This window comes from Rhea americana, unplaced genomic scaffold (assembly GCF_003343005.1).
Source record: "Rhea americana isolate MKP2758 unplaced genomic scaffold, rheAme1 scaffold_198, whole genome shotgun sequence".
NCBI lineage: Eukaryota > Metazoa > Chordata > Aves > Rheiformes > Rheidae > Rhea > Rhea americana.
In genome coordinates, this window is record NW_028186127.1 from 1,571,201 (window position 1) to 1,590,714 (window position 19,514).

Genomic DNA, 19,514 nt, shown 5'->3' on the forward strand with positions numbered 1-19,514 from the left:
AGTATAAGACTTACAGAAGCTTTCAGGTCTTACTTGAAGCTGCAAGCGAGCACTTTTGCTGCATTTTCTCAGTGTGCTAGTCTAATTGAGCAGGTACAAAAATGGAAGTAAAAAAAGGTACCTTTTCAGACCCTCACTTTGTTTTGGACTTTTTATAAAATGGTATAACCCTCATAAGAAGCTATATGCCTGCTAAAGAAGCACAGTTTTGAACAGGACTCTGTGGTGTAAAGTTATACAGACTTTCAGAAGCGCTGAGAAGCCAGTGTTCCTATARAGGCAGATGGTAAGGACAAGCCTGTCAGCCAGCCACTAAGAAGGGCGGCAGTGCTACAATGTAATGCAATGTGCCTATTATTGACTCTTAAGGTGGAGAGGGAGAGGCACCGGCAAGCGCAGTTATCTGTGCCAACAAAATGACACCCATGAGCATATCCCTGTGGCACTGAAGGTCTCCAAGGGGAAAGTGCCCAACTGCTGAGTGAAATTACTCTGGGACTACAAGCACTGTATTCAAGCTACTAAGGTAGGCTTACTACCTTTGCATTACTGCAGCTATGCTACGTTCTTGGACAAAAGTAGTATCTCTAAATGTTGCTGAACTGTAATTAGGAAAACAGACTGGTGGTACCTCAAAGAGTTCTTTGTATTCTGTTACACAGTATAGATATTTCCAATGCCAGTTCCCATACATGTTTGGGGAGTAAYAGCCATTCTTCTGTTACTGCTTGCTGCTGAGAAAGTATGAAAGAACAGCCTGATGAAAGCCATCCTCAAGTGGACAGATTACAGAAATGGATTATGTTTACCCTTTAGCATAAAGAAACATTTCTTACTCATGTCAACCCTAAATAATGTCTCCTAAACTGAAGCACTGTCTCAAATTCACCAAACATGTAACATAACTGAAGATGCTGAACTAAGTGATTTTAGCTGTCTGTTAATAGAATATTTTAATGATGTTTTAAAAATATATTCTAGAATGTAAAATTACATAAAGATGACTGAAAAAGTGTAAAAATTCTGTTATTGCTGTGCAAGTAAACAATAGTAACAATTGCCTGAACAGAACTCCCATATTAGGCAAATTGCAGACACTTCACCAACTATTCTTAGTCATTCCAAAAGTGCTTCATTTCCTTAGTTACTGCATTAYGTGCTGTTTTCATCGTATTTAGCTTATTTTGCAGTATTGCAGGGTCAATACTAGATCAGTATATAATGATCTATAATAAGCTGGTATCTGCAGCTGTTGAGACCAGACATTATTACTGGAGCTCTGCTTGCCATTTTCTCCATATTTTACTGTCAGTTATCAAAATATCTGGTAATGAACATGATGTTCCATTCTAGCTGAAGCTTCTATACCATATCAATCAGGGATGTTCACAGTGAGTTCTTGGGAAACATTCTTGTTTCTAGTTTGCTTTGCTGAAAACTAAATGCACATTTTGTTCAGCAGTTTAGTAGAATATAGAAGTTGGCCAACAGCAAAGACATATTTTACTCAAAAATGCTTTGTATTGTGAACATTAAAACAAAAAATAAAGCCAATCCAAAATGTCCAAGTGCTACAGTGATAGCATTTTATGCAGCCTAGGTCACGTATTATAGCCTTTATTTATATAAAATTTCCTTCTAAACAGCCAGAATATTCAATAGGAAATTTAATCTCACAAAGAATTGTTTCTTTATAACCAGCAGCATTTGTCATTATGCAATTGTAWGGCCCTAAGACAAAGGGCAAAATTGGGACCATTATTTTAGCCACTGCCTAGAATAGATTCCTGAATAAAGATGGACAGAACTTAGGAGGCCGTGTGCTATTTTACATTGTTATTACCAAAARCAGTTAGCCACACAAGTGTGGCTATCAGAAGAATAAGCTAGAGAAATAAAGTAAAGAGAAAATCAAATCACTGTCTACAAAATGACAGACCAAACCTCATCAGTGCTCTGACACAGAGGCACCCTGACTGGCAAGATAAATAGATTATGTAGCCTTTCCACACAGAATCATCACCTCTGTTCACTGCCCCCTTGCACACAATCTTGTAACATGCACATTCTTCCTACAATTATTTTCTTTTTCTACATGCAACACTCATTTCTCAGGCACTACTGCTCTCAAAAAATTCCATATGTTAAGTAAGCTATCAGGCTGTATTACCATCTCTACACTTCTATAATACAATAAGAATGACCATATGTAGTGAGACCAAAGACCCATCTAGTGTACTTTATCTTTCTCAAGCCCTGTTCTACAGTAGATACCTCAAGAAAAATATAATAATTGGGCAATCAAGCAAAATTTCCTGTGAATGTTTTCCCAGTCTCCAAAAATGTGCAGCTCATGAATTTCATGAACCAAAAGTATTATTTTTAATACCATCGTCAGATTTTTCTCCATGCTTCTTGAACCCTTGTAAACTTAAAAGATTTCAGTATCTTGTAGCAAAATGTTCCTCAGGTGAACACACTTTTGGTGTTTGAATCTATTATCTACTACTTTCTGGAATCCAGATTAATACCATCTATTGCTTTCTACAAACTGTATTATTACCAGCTGCCCCTGAATTTCTTAGGGTGGCAGGACTGCGTCATCTGGACAGGCTGGAGAGCCTGGCGGAGAGGAACCTCATGAGGTTCAACAAGGACAAGTGCAGCTAGGGAGAAATAACCCTAGGCACCAGTACAAGCTGGGGGCTGACCTKCTGGAGAGCAGCTCTGCAGAGAAGGACCTGGGAGTGCTGGTGGATGACAAGTTCACCATGAGCCAGCAATGTGCCCTTGTGGCCAGGAAGGCCAATGGTCTCCTGGGCTGCATTAGGAAGAGTGTGGCCAGCAGGTCGAGGGAGGTGATCCTGCCCCTCTMCKCAGCCCTGCGGAGGCCTCATCTCGAGGACTGCGTCCAGGTCTGGGCTCCCCAGTACAAGAGAGACATGGAGCTGCTGGAGAGAGTCCAGCACAGGGTTACAAAGATGATGAGAGGGCCAGAGCTCCTGCCCTATGAGGAACAGCTGCAAGAGCTGGGCCTCTTCAGCCTGGGGAAGAGAAGGCTGAGGGGGGATCTTATCAATGTGTGCAAGTACCTGAAGGGAGGGTGTCAAGGGGACGGGGACAGACTCTTTTCAGTTGTCCCATGTGACAGGACAAGAGGCAATGAGCACAAACTGAACCACAGGAAGTTCTGCCTGACCGTGAGGGGGAATGTCTTCCCTGTGAGAGTGACGGAGCACTGGACCAGGTTGCCCAGAGAGGTTGTGGAGTCTCCTTCTCTGGAGATCTTCAAGGCCCATCTGGATGCAACCCTGTCTAACTTGCTCTAGGTGACCCTGCTGAGCAGGGGGGTTGGACTAGATGATCTCCAGAGGTCCMTTCCAACCTTACGGATTCTATGATTAGAGTGATAAAGCTGGGATCTTGTGGATTTTTCTCTGTCTTCCCCACAATCAGATTAAGATTAGGAGAGTCTAGGTACTTCTTTTCAGACTCTACATACTTGAATGCCATCTTGGTGTGCATGTAAATCTCCACCACCACCACTTTGTGTTTTTGAATAGTCTGTATTTCCTTTCTTATAGAGGGAATGATTTCCTCTCCCATGCATGCAGAGACTGTTTCCAGCCCCAATGTATCAAGACTCCAGTAGCACTAGCTGTTAATTAACACTTTCATTGCAAATATGTTATTCTTTTTAATTTAAACACATGATTTCTACGAAACCTATTTTATCATCATGTAATAAAATGGGAAAAGGCAATAAATATAATAAAAATAGAGGGCATTTGGTCACTTACCAAGTGAAGATAAGACATAATAAGGTGGATATTAAAATAAGGACCTGGTTAAACATTGCAGACTGTGTGCGTTGGATGGCTCTGTGAAGATCATTCTGTATTAATGGAAAATAGGTGTTGGTGTTATTTTTGGTTTTGAATTAATAAAGCATGAGCTAATTCTATACAGGAATTATATAGTTCCCTCGTAAAATGCAGTCATTCAAATGCACTGAGAATTTGCTGATYACATAGAAAGGTGCAAAGGAGGCAGCTGTGATTCAGTGATTATTTAACAGGTTCTTCATTCATCCTGCCATAATTTTGATAACAATGTAAGCTGCCTGAAGGTTTGTCCGCTGATGTCTATCTTACAAATTATGTGGACTGCAAGGACCAATTAGGGCATAGCAATTTAGTTCCCTCTAAATGTATATGAGCAGAGGAATAGCAAAAGAACTAGCCATCCTGACTTGTTGGCAAAGTAACGATTTACACTAATTCAAGGTTTCAATTGATGTCTTAATTTTTTCTAATTTTGATGCAGCAAAGTTTTCGCAATGCTTGACCATTGCTATAATCTAACTACAAATCTGATGAGCTTCCTAATAAAGCTGGACAGTGGACTACCCTGCCAATATCCCACTAAAAACAATATCCTAACAATATCCTATCCAACAGAAACTCTAAAATACTTATTATTCTTTGTCATACTTACAATCATGTTTTCCAAAGCATGCTTTGCCAGCCAGCAATTTAAAAATACAGGAATAAACAGGTTTCTTAGAACAGGCCAGAAAATCTGAAGGAAGGATCAACACATACATATTAAAAGCTCTTTTTATTCAAGAAATTAGCAACAATGAAGCACTCAGGAAAAACATATTATTAATGTGTTTCTAGTGTCAGATGTGGCTTTACATTTTTTTTTACTATGTGATGAAATGTATACAAGATAATGTGATAAAATAAGTACAGTCAGTTTACAGTGCAGACACTAGAGATTCCTAAATTTTTATATCTAGCTGGATTATTTTATTTATTACGCTGTAACTTGAGTCAGGGGTTTTTATTTGTCCCCTTTTTGCGAGGAAAGGGAAAGAGATTTATATTAATACTTTATTCAAGTAGCAAACCACTTTCTTGTTGTTGTCTAATTCTGTTCCCACAGGCACAAATACAGCATCCACACAAGACTTCCATTTACTTAAATTAAAATTAGAGTATTAATTTGTGCAGCTATAGAACAGTGTACAAGAGTGTATTAATTCAAGTATGTTTACCGTGATGATGAAAGGGACAGCATTAATTATTTCCAGGAGGAAGGGTATTCTCAGAATTTGTTCCCAGATATTTCCCTTCGAAGAAAAGGAAAAAAGAAAATCACAGTAGGTTTAAATCATGAAAAATATACATAATATTCCAAAGCCACATGTGAAGTCTCTCCCAGCATCTGAATTTCAGGATGATGATTTGTCACCAATTTAAACACACATGTCAAACAGTGAGTAGACAGGCCACTCCAGACTAACTATGTTTTCTATTTCTCATAATGTACCTCATAGATTTAAAAAATATATTTTTAAATCTGTATTTCTACTACAGCAGTTCTTTCTTTCCATATTACCATATATTTCCTTGCTATAACCTATTTAACAAGACAGCTCAAATGAATATTTCTAATTGCATTAACTACTCAGCTCATTCTCTCATCTAATGAAGAACATGAAATTAATTTTTCAAATTTTTCAAAAGATAATATATTCCTTTTTCCTCCTATTGCATTTTTAGGCATCTTGAAATCATATACAGCCATCTTCTCACTTTGCTTTTTCATTCTTCTAAGGTTAGCTGAGTTCTATTTTTAAACACTCACTTGCAGATAGATAAGGAGATGAAACGCCTGTCTTGAGGAATTTATATTCTTAGCAATACTAGTTTTTCAGTGATTCTTCATAAAAGCAATGGGCTAACCTGATGTCAAATTCTTCTATCTGCAACTCTTTCTAGTCCCTTTTTCTTAGAAACCTTTAGWTCTCTAAAATCTTGCAAGACAATGCTCTAGCTTTTGATGGTGCCAAAGTTTTTCTTACTTGAATGCTTATTATCTAAGATAGTCTAGAAATTAGAGACAAAGCGTCACTATTGTGTAAGAGTTGTACAGACGTATCACCAAAGGACATGCCATGCTCAGAAGACTTTACCACCTAGATCAGCTGTTTTGATTATCCCTGTGCACGGGTGACTGCCACATAGTCCAAACCAACATTTCCTAAGAACGATGAGCCACTCTTTGTACAGCCTTCTGACTGGAATTCATAGCAAAACATAAAGCCAAGAAGAATGTAGATATCTTTTGACTTCCAAGGAGAAGATACCAGCTTATTTTCTCTTGACCTTGTTTCATTAGCCTGTGCATGTTACTCAGTCTCAGAGTTTTTGGTGTTACTCTAATTTTGGTATGTGTGTGCGTACTCTAATTTTCAGTGTTTACACTAATTTAATGTAAGTGTTAAAAAAATAACTAATTAMGAAGTTAGTATTAAGAGGAGGAATGAAGTTAAGTTAGGGAAAGATGGCAGCTGTCTGTGGAGAGTCTTTCCTTCCTTTCAGGTATATTTATATTTTTTTATCTTTAATCCTCTGCCTCACAACTGGTTTGAGAGAAAAGGAAGGAAGACAGTTTGTTGTTTAATATTTGAATTAGGACTAAAAGATCAGTTTAATTCTGCCATAGACACTTCAGTACATGCTTTTTGGAACTTTATCTTGAAGTGAGGAGTTTTCCAACATATGTCAATGAAAGCCAGTGAGTTCTCTTGATCTGCATACCAATTACTTTTTGGAGATACTACTATTTTTCTTTCACAGCTGAGTTGTGATTGTGAATCGTTAGATATTAGGATGAAAATTCMTTCATTAAAAAAGTTATTTAAAATTTAGTAATTTCTGGCTTTACTAATTCTGTRTATCATGAATCCGTCATAGGTAATGCAGTAACAACGCAGCATAAACTACGGTAATATTGCAAGAATTTGCAGTACAGCGCCGTAATTTCAGCTGCAATGATGAATTAATCCTTCTTGTTAAAATACCCTTATGATACAGGTCCTGAAATCAAACAGAAGCCACAATGTGTATAAAGTTATTCTATTTTTTCCTTTTCACATTTGGAAGCCATCATAGCTCCTGGGCAGGAGTTAATGTCTCCAATGTAATTGTAGGTGGCACACGTTAGACATACTTCAATAATCTTTAATATTTTGTATGACAAACATACAAAGCCCTTTAAACAGAAATGAAATTGTGAGACTATAGACTGGGATTTTATCAGTAGGAATAATAAAGTAGAAAGACTTCCAAATTTTTAATTTACTAGCAACTGACCCATTCCATGTAAATAAATAATCTCCTTATTTTTAATGTATGAGCCTTATTTTCTGAGTTCTAGAAAAGAATGATCTTTGTTTCATGTTTCATTGGATTTGTAGTGTTCCTTTTCTAAAGAGAAAACAGAGCCAAGTTTAAGGAAAATAAATCAATTCTTTTGGCATATTCTACACTATAAATTTTATCGCTAAGCATGTTCACATACAAATTCAACTTCATCTGGAAGAATCCAGTCTTTCTGTTAGCAGAATAAAAGGATCTCCCTAAATGGAAAAAGCCCCAATAATTTATCTGTGCAGGCAAAATGCACGTGCCGATGTGCTTCAGTGACCTAGGGATGCTTGCAGCTGTTAATGTTCTGGCTCCCACACACAAGTACATCATGTCTTCTGCAAAACTGTCTCTTGCAGTGAGAACACATGGTACTGATTAAAGTAGATAAGAGTGGCTGTGCACTGGTAACACAGTAGCATTGCCAAAATCAGTTTTGGCAGTGAAAATTTCTGATGTAGAACATAGTCTTTTTTCAGGATTTTGGCTATGTGCAAACTCTCGTGTTATGTGTTATGCTGTGGGAACACAGCTTGTAAAAGTTTTTTGGATCCAAGTGATGAGCTGTGTATGATAAGACAGTGCTGTATCTGCATCTCCCACCATATAAAAGCAATAAAAATTTCAAATTCATTTATGTGTATCCTAATACTATGATGTTCTATTATCTCACGCGTGTTCTGCACATCAGATTATTTCTTGTATCTCTTCAGCCAAGTATCAGAAAGGTAAATTCCTTGGAGCATTCTCTCAAATGACTATTTTATTTTCCCCTGAGGTTATCTATAAAATCCTGGCAATGTTTGTGATAAACACAATCATCATCATCTTTGTGTTTTCATCCTGCTTGTCCTCTCACCTRTGTTGAAATCGTAAAAGCTCTGGAAGTGTTGGCATAAAATAAGCAACCTGTCTCAATACTCCTTCAGTTACCCTGGCTGTGCAGAAAGACCTTACAGTGGGTGAAATAACTAGTCCTTCCAAGGACAGGTGTAAAACTGGAGGTAATGACTCTAACGTGATGTTGTTTGCAGACTGCGTGCAGGAACAGAGGGAGAGATGTGTTTGCATCAGGTGGATTGCCAAAGTGCATTTCAATACCATTATTCTTCCTTACGTTATTCTTATTCCCTTGAGAAGAGTAGAAATCACATTGCTTCAACAGCTTGGCTTCTGCTTTGATCCTGATTTTGCAAGATGCAAAGGTAGAGCAGAGGCAATTTTCTTCTCAGATGTCAAGGAAGCTGATAATTACATCATTTGTATTACTTGTATGAAAATTAACTCAAGCCAGTTCAGTAAGAATATTATATGTAAAAATAATTGCAAAGAGTGTTCAACTTTTGATTACATGTTATGGAATTTCCTGGACCCACAGCATTTGTAGTCATTTTCTTCTGTGAAAAGTATATGCAGCATATCAGGATAGGAGAGCTTTACACTCATTGTACACTAAAAATAACTAATCAAGGGAGCTTACTTGTTGATACTTCTTTCATCCTGTGTACTCCTGAAATTTGTGCAAGGTGCGAGTACATGAGATAGGCATAAAATGCTGTTCAACAAATTCAGGGACAATATAAATTATGATTTTTTTTTAATGTAGGTTTTGGCACTAGATGTGTTAATTTTACTTGGATTATTTCTGCCTATAAATGACTTACGTATGTAAACCACAACACCTAAATAGTTAATGCTATTTATAAAGATTAAAAATAATTTTTAGTCAGTGGACAGTTTTAAGCCCCTTAGAATTGTTGAACACTAAGGAAAACATTCATGCTATAACAACTTTATAAGCACAATAAAGTACAATTCAATGCTGGCTGTCGTAACTACTGAATGTCAGTAATCCTGAATTTGTTAAAGAAATAATTTATGGTTTGATATATTTTCAGCTTATATATTTTTACTTGGATAAATGAGGTTACTTTTTATTCTGAAGATACTCAGAATTCAGGCTGCCCAAAACGCACTAAGCTTAACAAAATGCATTATCTGAAGAAAATTCAGATAAAAATATTACAAAAATACAACCTTTTATGGAAAAAGTAAATACAAAAATGTATTGTGTTCACATAATTTTATCAGAGGATTTCAAGGCATTTTGCAAAGGTGTACCAGTACCATCCTAGATGGATTTCAGTACATAGGAAAAAAAGGCTGTGTTGGACTAGTTTTTTGGTGTCCAGTTTTAGAGGCCTGAAACTTGAGTTACAGATATTGAGTAGCCATACCTTTGATGCCAATGATAACTGTGTGTCCATGGTTTAGTAACTCTATAGACATATGAAACTCTGCACTTGAAAAATCACTATCCAAAACCAAAGGTCAGTTTTGAGAGTGTGTTTTCAAATGACAGTATGCCAGTAAACAAAGGAAAAATGGAAACTGCACTTCTGACTTCCACTCTCTAAATATTTATTTACTATTTGCTCATAATTTAAGGAAAAAAGAACAGGGCTGCCTGTGACAATACGCCATTCTCTATTTGTTTTTCTCAACTTCTGCTAGTACATCAGTGTGGACACAAATATAGTCATCTGAATTTTCATGCACCAAAACATTTATCTCAGTTACTTTCTGTGGTAAATTATGCATTATTTTTGGTGTTTTATTTTATATAAATTTTACTGGAGGTATTCCTTTTTTGCTACAGTTCTCTATGGTCTACTCTTAGAATGTGTATTCATATTATTAGGAGTATTTCAGAAAAGTGATGCTTTCTTACTATCTCTCTTTTGCTAGGTTCTGCTTCTGAGAAGATGTATGTCAGGGGCATTGTATTAATCTGAAAACAGGAAAAGCAGTCCAAAGAAGACCTGGACTCACCTTACAGCTTTAGATATGGTAGAGATGCAAGTCAAGTAACTACAAGTGCTTACCTTGTAGCTTAGATAACTCAGCAGCATTGTTTCAAACAGACTTATTACAGCCACTGAAACCTTAAGAGAGATAATATGTATGTTAATACTGGCTTCTAAAGAATATATGACATTAAAAGTTACATTGAAAAGTTAAAGATAATAAAAAGCAGCTTTTTCATGGTTTCTCTGAAACCATCTCAGGCTACAACATTTAGTTCCAAGCTTAAAAACTCTCATTTGTTTGAATAAAGCACAAGCTTTAATACAAGACTGTAACCATAAACTATTAAGTCTCTCAGTATTTTAGAAATAATTGGATACAGTAATCTGGATGTCTAGATCAAACTTTATTTATTCAAACTGTGCAGATTTTAACCAAGGATTTGAAAGGTATTTTCATTAAGGGAGACCTTCATTAGTAAAATAGTATATTTCACAGAAATAAAAATCATCACGATGGCATTGCATTAAGCACGGTGCAAGAATATAATGCTATAATTATTCTAGAAGCTTGAGGAAATCTTAATAGAAAAAATACAGGGAGAATTCCACAAATAGTTTTGAAGTATGGGAGAAATTGAGAACTTTATGTAAAACAGTATTTTATATTTACCATAAATAATTTAATTTTAGTAACTGTTAGATCACTTTTAAGAGACACCGAGCACTTAAAAGTCCCATTATTTTCAGTTAGCTGGTTAGTTGGATTTCTAAAAGCAGCAACAAGGTAGTTCTGCCTTTTTTTTTTTTTTAAGAAAAAAACAAAAAAAAACAGTATTCCAGGAAATAAAATTACTAAAATAGCTTAGGTGTGCAAATCTCCTTCTCTTTACACTATATCCTTTGGGAAGTTTCCTTCTTTTTTTCAGAAGCCCATTAAAAACATGAATCTTTAAACATTCCTTTGAGATTAACAAATGTAGACTACTATGGACCAGGGTATGGAGCATTTATGAAACCAGTCTGCCTCTCCTTCAGTTCCCAACACAATAATCCCAAGAATATTCTTTCATTCCTTAATGAAATTAATTAATTAATTAATTATGAATTAATTTCTGCATTGGGCGGTAACCCTACTTGATTGCAGCACTGTCCATGGGTAAAAAAGAGGGTTTCCTAGATGAGCAGGCTTCATGACACTGAAAACTGAACCACATACTTCAAAAGCACTCAGAGACCCATAAAACATTTTATGTAATGCATCTAGTATAATATACACTAAACATGCAAGCATCTATATTATGAAGTAACTTTAATTTTCTAGTGAATTTAATATGAATGCACAGAAAACACATTACAAAAGCTAATCTTAGGTAACTGCAAAATTTAAACTAACTGTTATAGGAAATACTGATTACTAAACTCAACAGAGCTTGATAATTCTAAAAGAAAATTCTACCCTAATGCTACAATATTTTATTATAATGCTCAATACTTTATACTTTGTATACTTTATTTGTAAAGCAAAATACTTTATTTGTAAAGCATTTAGCCTCATATAAATTGACATGAGTCAGCTCACATCAGTGCATCTTGTTTAGTTTATGCTTTCTTTGTACTCAGTCATCAAGTAGATTTCTTTGTTAATATTACCTTCTCCATTTATCCTTTAACATCTCTACAATGCTATAAATCAATATTGCCTAGGGTTATTAAATGGAAATATTTAAAAGTGTCCATTCATACATTACCTGTAATCCCCATAAAGGCAAACTTCGATTCACCCAAATAACAGGAGACCTGTTCATTAAAATGAGAAAATAAATATGACATTAATCAAAATCTGGTTAATGTCCTGACCAAAGTCAARGGAAAAATTTTTGTACATGTCAATGGAATTTAAAGCAGCTTTATTTTTTTAAATGGTTCTCAGTAATAAAATTTTTAAACCAGTAGTTATCTACTTAGTATTGACATTCTGTTTGTCTTTCTAATCCAGAGCCAATCACTGAGCTTCCTTCCGAACAATCTAATGCCCGATGATACCAAAGTCTTTCATTGGCTTCACGGGCTGCTAGTTCATCTCCCATGATTCTAGAAAGAAAGTAAAAACTCTCAGTTGGAGGTTTTGGTTCTAGAGTTGCAGAGGAATAATTATTTGTGGTAGGACATGCTTGACAGTTGAGGAGTCTTAAAATGTCACACTCCTGTTGGAAGATGATCTATCTTCCAGTTTCCCACCCTTCCCACCACTAAGTGGACTTTTAGTTTGTCTTTTTTAAATTAGGAACTCACCAATCAATCATTCCAGGTGTGAAGTTTTGACTGGAACAACCTCGGTTCAATTCCTTACTGATGGTTGCCAATAAATCCATGTAAAGTTTCCATTAGCAAATATGGGAACACCATCATAGAAGAATATGGAGGTGGGAATGGACATTAATTGGATTATTAAAACTGTTTATAAAATACATTTTAGATTCAGTATTTTGAAATACTTGTCAATGGATATAGACATTCATAAAAGTAATTTTAAGAAACCAGTCTGTAAGTTTTAGATAAAGGATATAAAGCATTTCAGGTTACATTTTTAAAAGATTTATTTATAAACAAGATCCAATTAAAAACAAAATAACTTGAATATATTTTTAAGCTGAAACAAGTACACAATAWATACTGAAGATCCAGAGATACTAGAAGTCCTATCACACAAGACAAGTTGGGATAGAAAGAGCACATATACCGGTAACTTCTATACTCTCAACAGGAAAGCTTGCACCAAAGTAGTTTATATCCTCACATGAGGAGTGTCTGGGGATTCATGCAGCCTTAGCAGTTCAAGTGAGAAACTGCTAACATCTATGTAAAAAAATAGCTGCTATGTACATCTGATATAATCTTACCTTGAATTGCTGGTACATATCTTCCCTTTAAATGGTCACGTAAAGAGATGGAAATATGTTTGTGTAAATGACGGAAAATAACGTTGCTTTTCCCTGGCAAGCAGGATCGGGAGAAAGGGATTTCTGGACAACAGATTAGTAATAGTTGTATTTTTACCAACTGCAAGAGTGGGACAGGCCTAAATGATATCCATTAATAAGGATACTTCATGTCTTAATCTCTCATCTATACTGCTGCTGCTGTGCCTGAAGGAATAAATAAAAGATACTAACTTGTGTAGTATTTCTGAAACACAGGCAATAAATCCATGGGGGTGAGTCTGTGATGAAAGACATCTCCCAGAACTGTCACTTTAAAAACAACCAGGTGATAACGTTTTCTGTGGCTACTTTATCAGTACCTCAAGTAGTTTTTCTTATTAGGRTGTGACACAGTGTCTAGAGAGGACCTTCTTGTAACACAGCTTTCGTAAGAATGCGTTACAGAGGTGGCTTAGTTCTCAAGCCCTCAGGATCTATATGGACAAAGCCATTGACATTAATGGGATACCATTTGGGCACAGGATTTGTTTCTCCAGCACAGCTGTTAAAATTGCAGTCTTTGGAAGCATGCAGACGTAACTTACTTGGAATTTCTCAGGCAGACATGTTATACACAGATGGAACAAACTAACTAGTCTATTAAATGTACTAAAACACAACATACTAGAGTAAAACATACAGAAAAGGTAACTATACTCTATGGCTGGTTAATTATTAAAAATTTAGTTTCCAGGAAAGGCCTGGAGAATTAAAAATCTTTATATGTGAATACAAAACTATCAAAGTACACCTGTCAGCAACAGAAGTGCTGATATTTTTTTATGCTTCTGACTTTTTAAGATGCTCTACCTATCCAGACGTAAGTTTGACTTATAATATGCTCATTTAGGTTAACTAACTTCTTTATTAAGAGTTCTCGTAACAAAACAATTCCAGCAACTTCTTCATGCCAAAAACCATCATTAGCTACAAAAACACCTGAACTATATGTTTCTTTTCCACTAGAAAATTGCATTACTTTAAATTAGATCCATGAAGACCAATTTTACTTTCTGCTATGCAACTGTGCTGGAAGCTTTGACACCAAGTAGATCATTTATTCAAAAACAGAATAACAAGATAATCATTTTGATTTTTACAAAATCCCTTGGTGATGCTTTATTAGCCACATATTTTTAAAGATATATATCCTTTTCAGTTTTTGGATTTGAGATTTTTTTTTTTTTTTTGAAACAGCTCTACTTGCAATAAACAGTATGTGAATTAATACAGCTGGTTTTGTACTGTCACATGATTGTAAAGTACTGCTCCCTATGCACACTTCTGAATGTCTTAATACTTAAACATAGCCCTGGTTTTACATTACACAACTTTTGCAAGCCTGAATTTGTACGCTCCTTGCTGAGGCATGGCAAATAATGTCAGGTTTAAAAACCTCGTATTGTCATTTTATTTTATGAAAATTTGTTTTTTTTTTCTATTCAAAGTATTAAAGGTAGCAGCTTGAAGAAGCTTGTGGGAATTATTCCTGAAGGTCAAAAATCAATTTGTATCAGTCACTACAATCCCACTGACAGCATATATTCTGAAATAACACAGAGAGAGGATGACTGACTGACTACATTGCCCAACAGTGGACATACATACTACTCGCAAGAACAATCAGCAGGACGTGATCGGGACTGCACAGAACTGTTGAGACTATGTATCCGTGCCCCAGAATGTCCCTGTGACCTTTGCAATTTTTCACTAACAAAAAGAGCCCCATTCAGTTGCTGTATTCTATTTAAAACTTAGAAAACTAGGTTTTGACAAATGCGCACAACACTTGGACTGAACTGTAGTGGAAGATATAGGTAAACTAGGGCACTTGGGAAGTCTAGAAGAGGAAATACTCAAGTGTGGTTGTTTTATTTGCAACTATTATCTACTGACATCAATTTGAGAAAAAAAACAGTTAAAAAGTAAAAGATCTGCCAGAGGGTAAAAGTAAATAGTAGTAACAATGCAGGTTATTATTAGCATGGCAACAGCTAAAGAGGATGGCAGTTAGAGATACTATTTTCTCTATGTTAGGGTTTCTAAGAATGTAAAGAAATGAGTGTAACGTAACTTATGAAAGTAAGTTTACAAAATTTGTGATACTCATATAGAATCACAAACGAGTCCATACAGAATGGACTTTCAGTACATTTTGGGGTATACAATATTTTCAATTTTCTTAGTCTTTGCAAAAGCTGTAAATGAAACAAGTAATTACGAATAGCTGCTTCTCCATCAGTATTGTGTTGACTCCACATAGAACCCATTGCTATTACATCAAATTCCTCCTGTTAGATCAAGCCGTTTTAGATGTAAACTACAGTTGCCTTCTAAATTATACAATTTTTTTGTACTTTTCTTCTTTCTTTAAAAAGAAGACAGTAAATCTTCATGTAAAAATTCATACTCTATTCAGTAGCACCCAGTCATGTTGCCACTAAAGGAACTTTGTAAAAAGTAAAATTCAGATTGTCAGTAAAATGAACTTTGCTGTCAGTAACAGGAAGATGCTGTTCACTCCACCTATTTAGCATTTATTTTGTGACTGAGAAAGTGGCCAGACTGAATTGAGAAATATTTTGGGATCTGTAGAATATGAGTAATTCTAGGAGTCATTATTTAGAGTATGACTGCTTCCTACCTCTTAGATTCCCAGACAAATCAATGATTACTTTACAATGTCTCTCTCCTTCTCCCAATTCACTATAAAAGGCTTGTAGAAGTTGGTGCAAAAGTACTGGTRTTTGTTCGGCTGGAATACTGAGTTTCAGCAAAATTATTATTTTTTTGCAGTAACTTTCTTCTTAACAATATGATAAAAGAAATAAAAGATTGCTCACTTTTATGGCTTTAGTTTTTCAATAAGAACATAATTTGATGGCAACCTAATCTCTAAGCTGAAGGTAAGGAAGAGGTATCCTGGAAGCTTAAGAACGCTGTGCATTAGGAAAATACAGAGTCCCTGACTCACTTCATATAGCTTTCCAAAGAGAGGGTCCCTCTTAATCATTATTAAAGGTTTTGTGGTATCTTTTTCTTTGTTTCTTCCCCTTCCTCTTCTTGAAGAGTCATTCTGAAATATGTAGAGGGGGTGTCAAAAAAAGAAGTACATTTTCTTGCAGCTTTTGCTCTTCCAGGATGCTTTTTCTGACCCTTTTAAGATGTTCTGGTTTCTTACAATAAGTTTTGACATAAGGCTTCCCAAATGCATCTTCTGTACTTCCCATTCACACATCCATCTCTCATGCACTGCTCAGTAAAGCCTATCTTCTTTAACTCACTTCACTTTTGTAGTTGATTCTTATCCACATAATATATCTACTATGCAGTAACTTTTCTACAGTATTCTCCTTATTAGACTTTTAACTGATTTTCAAATTTTAGATGTCATACTTTATGCGCTTTGCCTAACAGTGTATTAAGAGTTCCAGTTCTATCACCTCAAGCTTAGTATTTTCATCCATGGTTTGTTTCTCCCAGTATTTAAGGCTGCCAGAAGCAAATCATGTGAAAGCAATTAAGTTAATAAAAAGTAGTGTTTATTAACATGTAGAAGGTTTGAGAAGATTTAACATAGGACATTTTAGGCTAGACAGAAAATCAATTTAAAATTCTGTATATATTTAATTAGTTTCAACTAGGAAACAGAAAATGCAACCAAAATAGAGCGTTGAATAAATCATAATCATTTTATCTACAATTGTTAGATGACAGTTGTTTATTTTTTGTTTTTATGTGGTTAGTTGTACAACACAAGAAAAAAAAACAGAGTATCCAGTGATCCACATAGAATATCTTTATTTCCAATTGTGGGTATGCAAAAGTCATGCATTAAGACCACAGAAAATCATGGGTATAGAATGTATTTTTGGTCTCCTTCTCTTAACTGTTTAGGGAAAGCAGGATGGCTAGAAAATTATCATCTCTGTCATCTTCATGAAAGCTCAGTTTCATGTATTCATCTGCTTGTCTCTAGGATCTAAGTAAAACTGCAGAAGTTCTAATATTTGGGGCACTGATAATTCAGAACCATATATGATACAGTATGTGCCAAATGCATTTCCAAATTACATTGCAAGGGTCATGTGTTATGCATCTGAAAAAAACAGCTCAGTAGCATACACCTTCAGTTACAGCATGGTGCTGCTAATGCCAAGGTTGTGGGTTCAATCCCCATATGGGCTACGCTGAGGGTTGGACTAGATGATCTCCAGAGGTCCCTTCCAACCTTACCATTCTATGATTCTATGATTCTCTGGCAGGATGCTTGATAAAATACTACTCAGTGGAGGACTCAGCAGATGATACATTCTTTAGAGGCAGCAAAAAGAAGTGGCCACCTACAGCTATTTCATGCCCAAGAGGAAGATTAATGCTCCTTAATAGCTTTGAGGCATTACAGCTGGTGTGGACATTAACTATGCATACCTCCTGTCAGTCACTTTACGACTACAAAACTTAGTACTGTGGTAGATATATTCTCTGGGATACTATTCATTATTACTTCCAAACACAACTTATCTGTCCTTTTTTTCATGGCTGAGTTCCCCCTTCTTTTTACCTACCAGTCACTGTTCTGTTCAGCTCCTAAAATTACTGCTGCACAAACTGGCAACTAGATGTAATTTTATTTTTATAAATATAAGCATAAATATGACACAGGAATGATAATACAACTAAAAGATACACGTGTTTTTGCACAACTATATCAGATGCACAGTAGCTCAACAAATAGCCAAGATGATTTTAACAGTGAAGTAAAAAGAAATTGTTGTAACTTCTTCATTGCACAACTTTATGATTCCCATTCAAAATATAAGACTAGCTTTCTAATTCATTCAGAACATCTGTAAGACATAAAACTAAATCCCTGTTGGTGGAATATCAAACATTTATTTATATAGTTCATATATTTCAAATTAAACAATATTTTGAGAGGACAAATAGCAAATAAAACATTACCATGCATGTCCTTGTGTAGGATCATCCAGGAGCACACGAATTATGTATAAGAAACAGCTTAGTAGCTTGAGAGAAAAATTGAATAATCGTATTCTTAGACCTATTTTAAAAAGAAAGGAAAATACAAGAAGAAATTCAGGTTCTTTACAGTTTCACACATTTTTATTGTAAAACTATTTAACAGGAACTAGAAGAGCCATGCTGCAACATACTAAAGATCTTAGTCCGGTCTCTGATATGGGCCATTGGCATATCACAGGAAAGAACGCAAGAACAAACCTGTCAGCTAGACATATAATACACCTTCCCAGGTTCCAGAAATCTCTGGATTAAGAGTCTGTCTGTGTTTTAACGTGAAGATCTACTCAGTCACTTGCTTAAAGGCAATTTTATGCCATTCATCTTTGCTGATGCCATTATTTGGACCTTTTGTAGTTTTATAAGTTCTTTTTGAAAGGGGAACCAAAACTACATATGGTTATTTGAGATGCAAGATACAACAACATGAAGAAGACACACTTTCAATCATAGGCAGAGAATATACAATGACAAGTATTCCGATCAGTATCTGCAAGTCTTCATGCAGCTTTTCATATGGAATATATTAATACTATCCCAATTTATAAAATATTAAACTGTAATTATTTAATGTTAAAGTTGCATAATTAAGTGTCCAAGAATCGTGACATCTGAAAATCACATCAAATACACAATTTGAACACTGAGTAAACTATTCATTCCATGGACCATCGGAACATTGAAATATTCCAGTTAACAGACCTCAAATACTATCCCAAATTATAGTAGTTCTTTCAAATATAGATCTAAATCCTAAAAGTCTGCACAAAGACACTATGACTTCAAATGGATCCGCATGGACACTTGGTTCTAAAACAGGCAATATAATTCAGTGCTAATTGGAGTTAATGGAGCCATTGTCTACAGCAATGCAACTTAACTGTACTTTAATCAGGTTTTGGAGTCTTTACAGGATTAGTTTAAATCTTTAGTCTCATTATTAAATGCAATAGTCTTAACATTTCACCTGTGAAAATATCTGTATCTAACTCCAGGTTTTAAAAGCTTTCATTCAGGGTTTACTTAGCTGACTAAGGTCAACTGGTGGAAAGCAACATCGTTTTCAAGCATTATTATTCTTCAGACTTCTGAACCGAGAGGCCAGTTTTGTGCAGCTGAACCTTGTATCCAAAGCAGTGCACAAACAACTGAGCCTTGCAAAGCTATGATTTCATTTGCACCAGCCATAGAAAGATAGTATCTTTAATTATTGTGTCACAAGTATATTGGTAGGCTCAATACTAATTCAAATTGAATTGAATATAATTAGTTTTATGGTTTGAGGAACTAGAGCCTCAATATGCTTACCCAAAGCTCTGTGAATACGTTCACTTGTAAGGAAATAACCATCATTATCTTAAGGTGCTACATACTTCTTCACCTTACTCACCCCTAAGCTTAAAATAACACAATATAGATAAAGCAGAAAATCACCCTTTATATCATCTAGCTCCCCTCTG

General features: G+C 35.4%; 1 protein-coding gene across 1 annotated transcript in view; it reads right to left on the reverse strand.

Moving 5' to 3' along the window:
- Positions 1 to 19,514, reverse strand: part of KCNT2 (potassium sodium-activated channel subfamily T member 2) — a 160,645-nt gene that overhangs the window by 103,223 nt on the left and 37,908 nt on the right. Inside the window, exons 3-9 of the mRNA XM_085303198.1 lie at positions 17,977 to 18,076; positions 12,323 to 12,379; positions 11,779 to 11,827; positions 10,106 to 10,165; positions 5,063 to 5,137; positions 4,498 to 4,581; positions 3,801 to 3,895 (exon numbers count right to left, since the gene is read on the reverse strand). Coding sequence (XP_085159324.1) covers positions 3,801 to 3,895; positions 4,498 to 4,581; positions 5,063 to 5,137; positions 10,106 to 10,165; positions 11,779 to 11,827; positions 12,323 to 12,379; positions 17,977 to 18,076 — 520 coding nt within the window. The remainder of the gene's footprint in view (positions 1 to 3,800; positions 3,896 to 4,497; positions 4,582 to 5,062; positions 5,138 to 10,105; positions 10,166 to 11,778; positions 11,828 to 12,322; positions 12,380 to 17,976; positions 18,077 to 19,514) is intronic.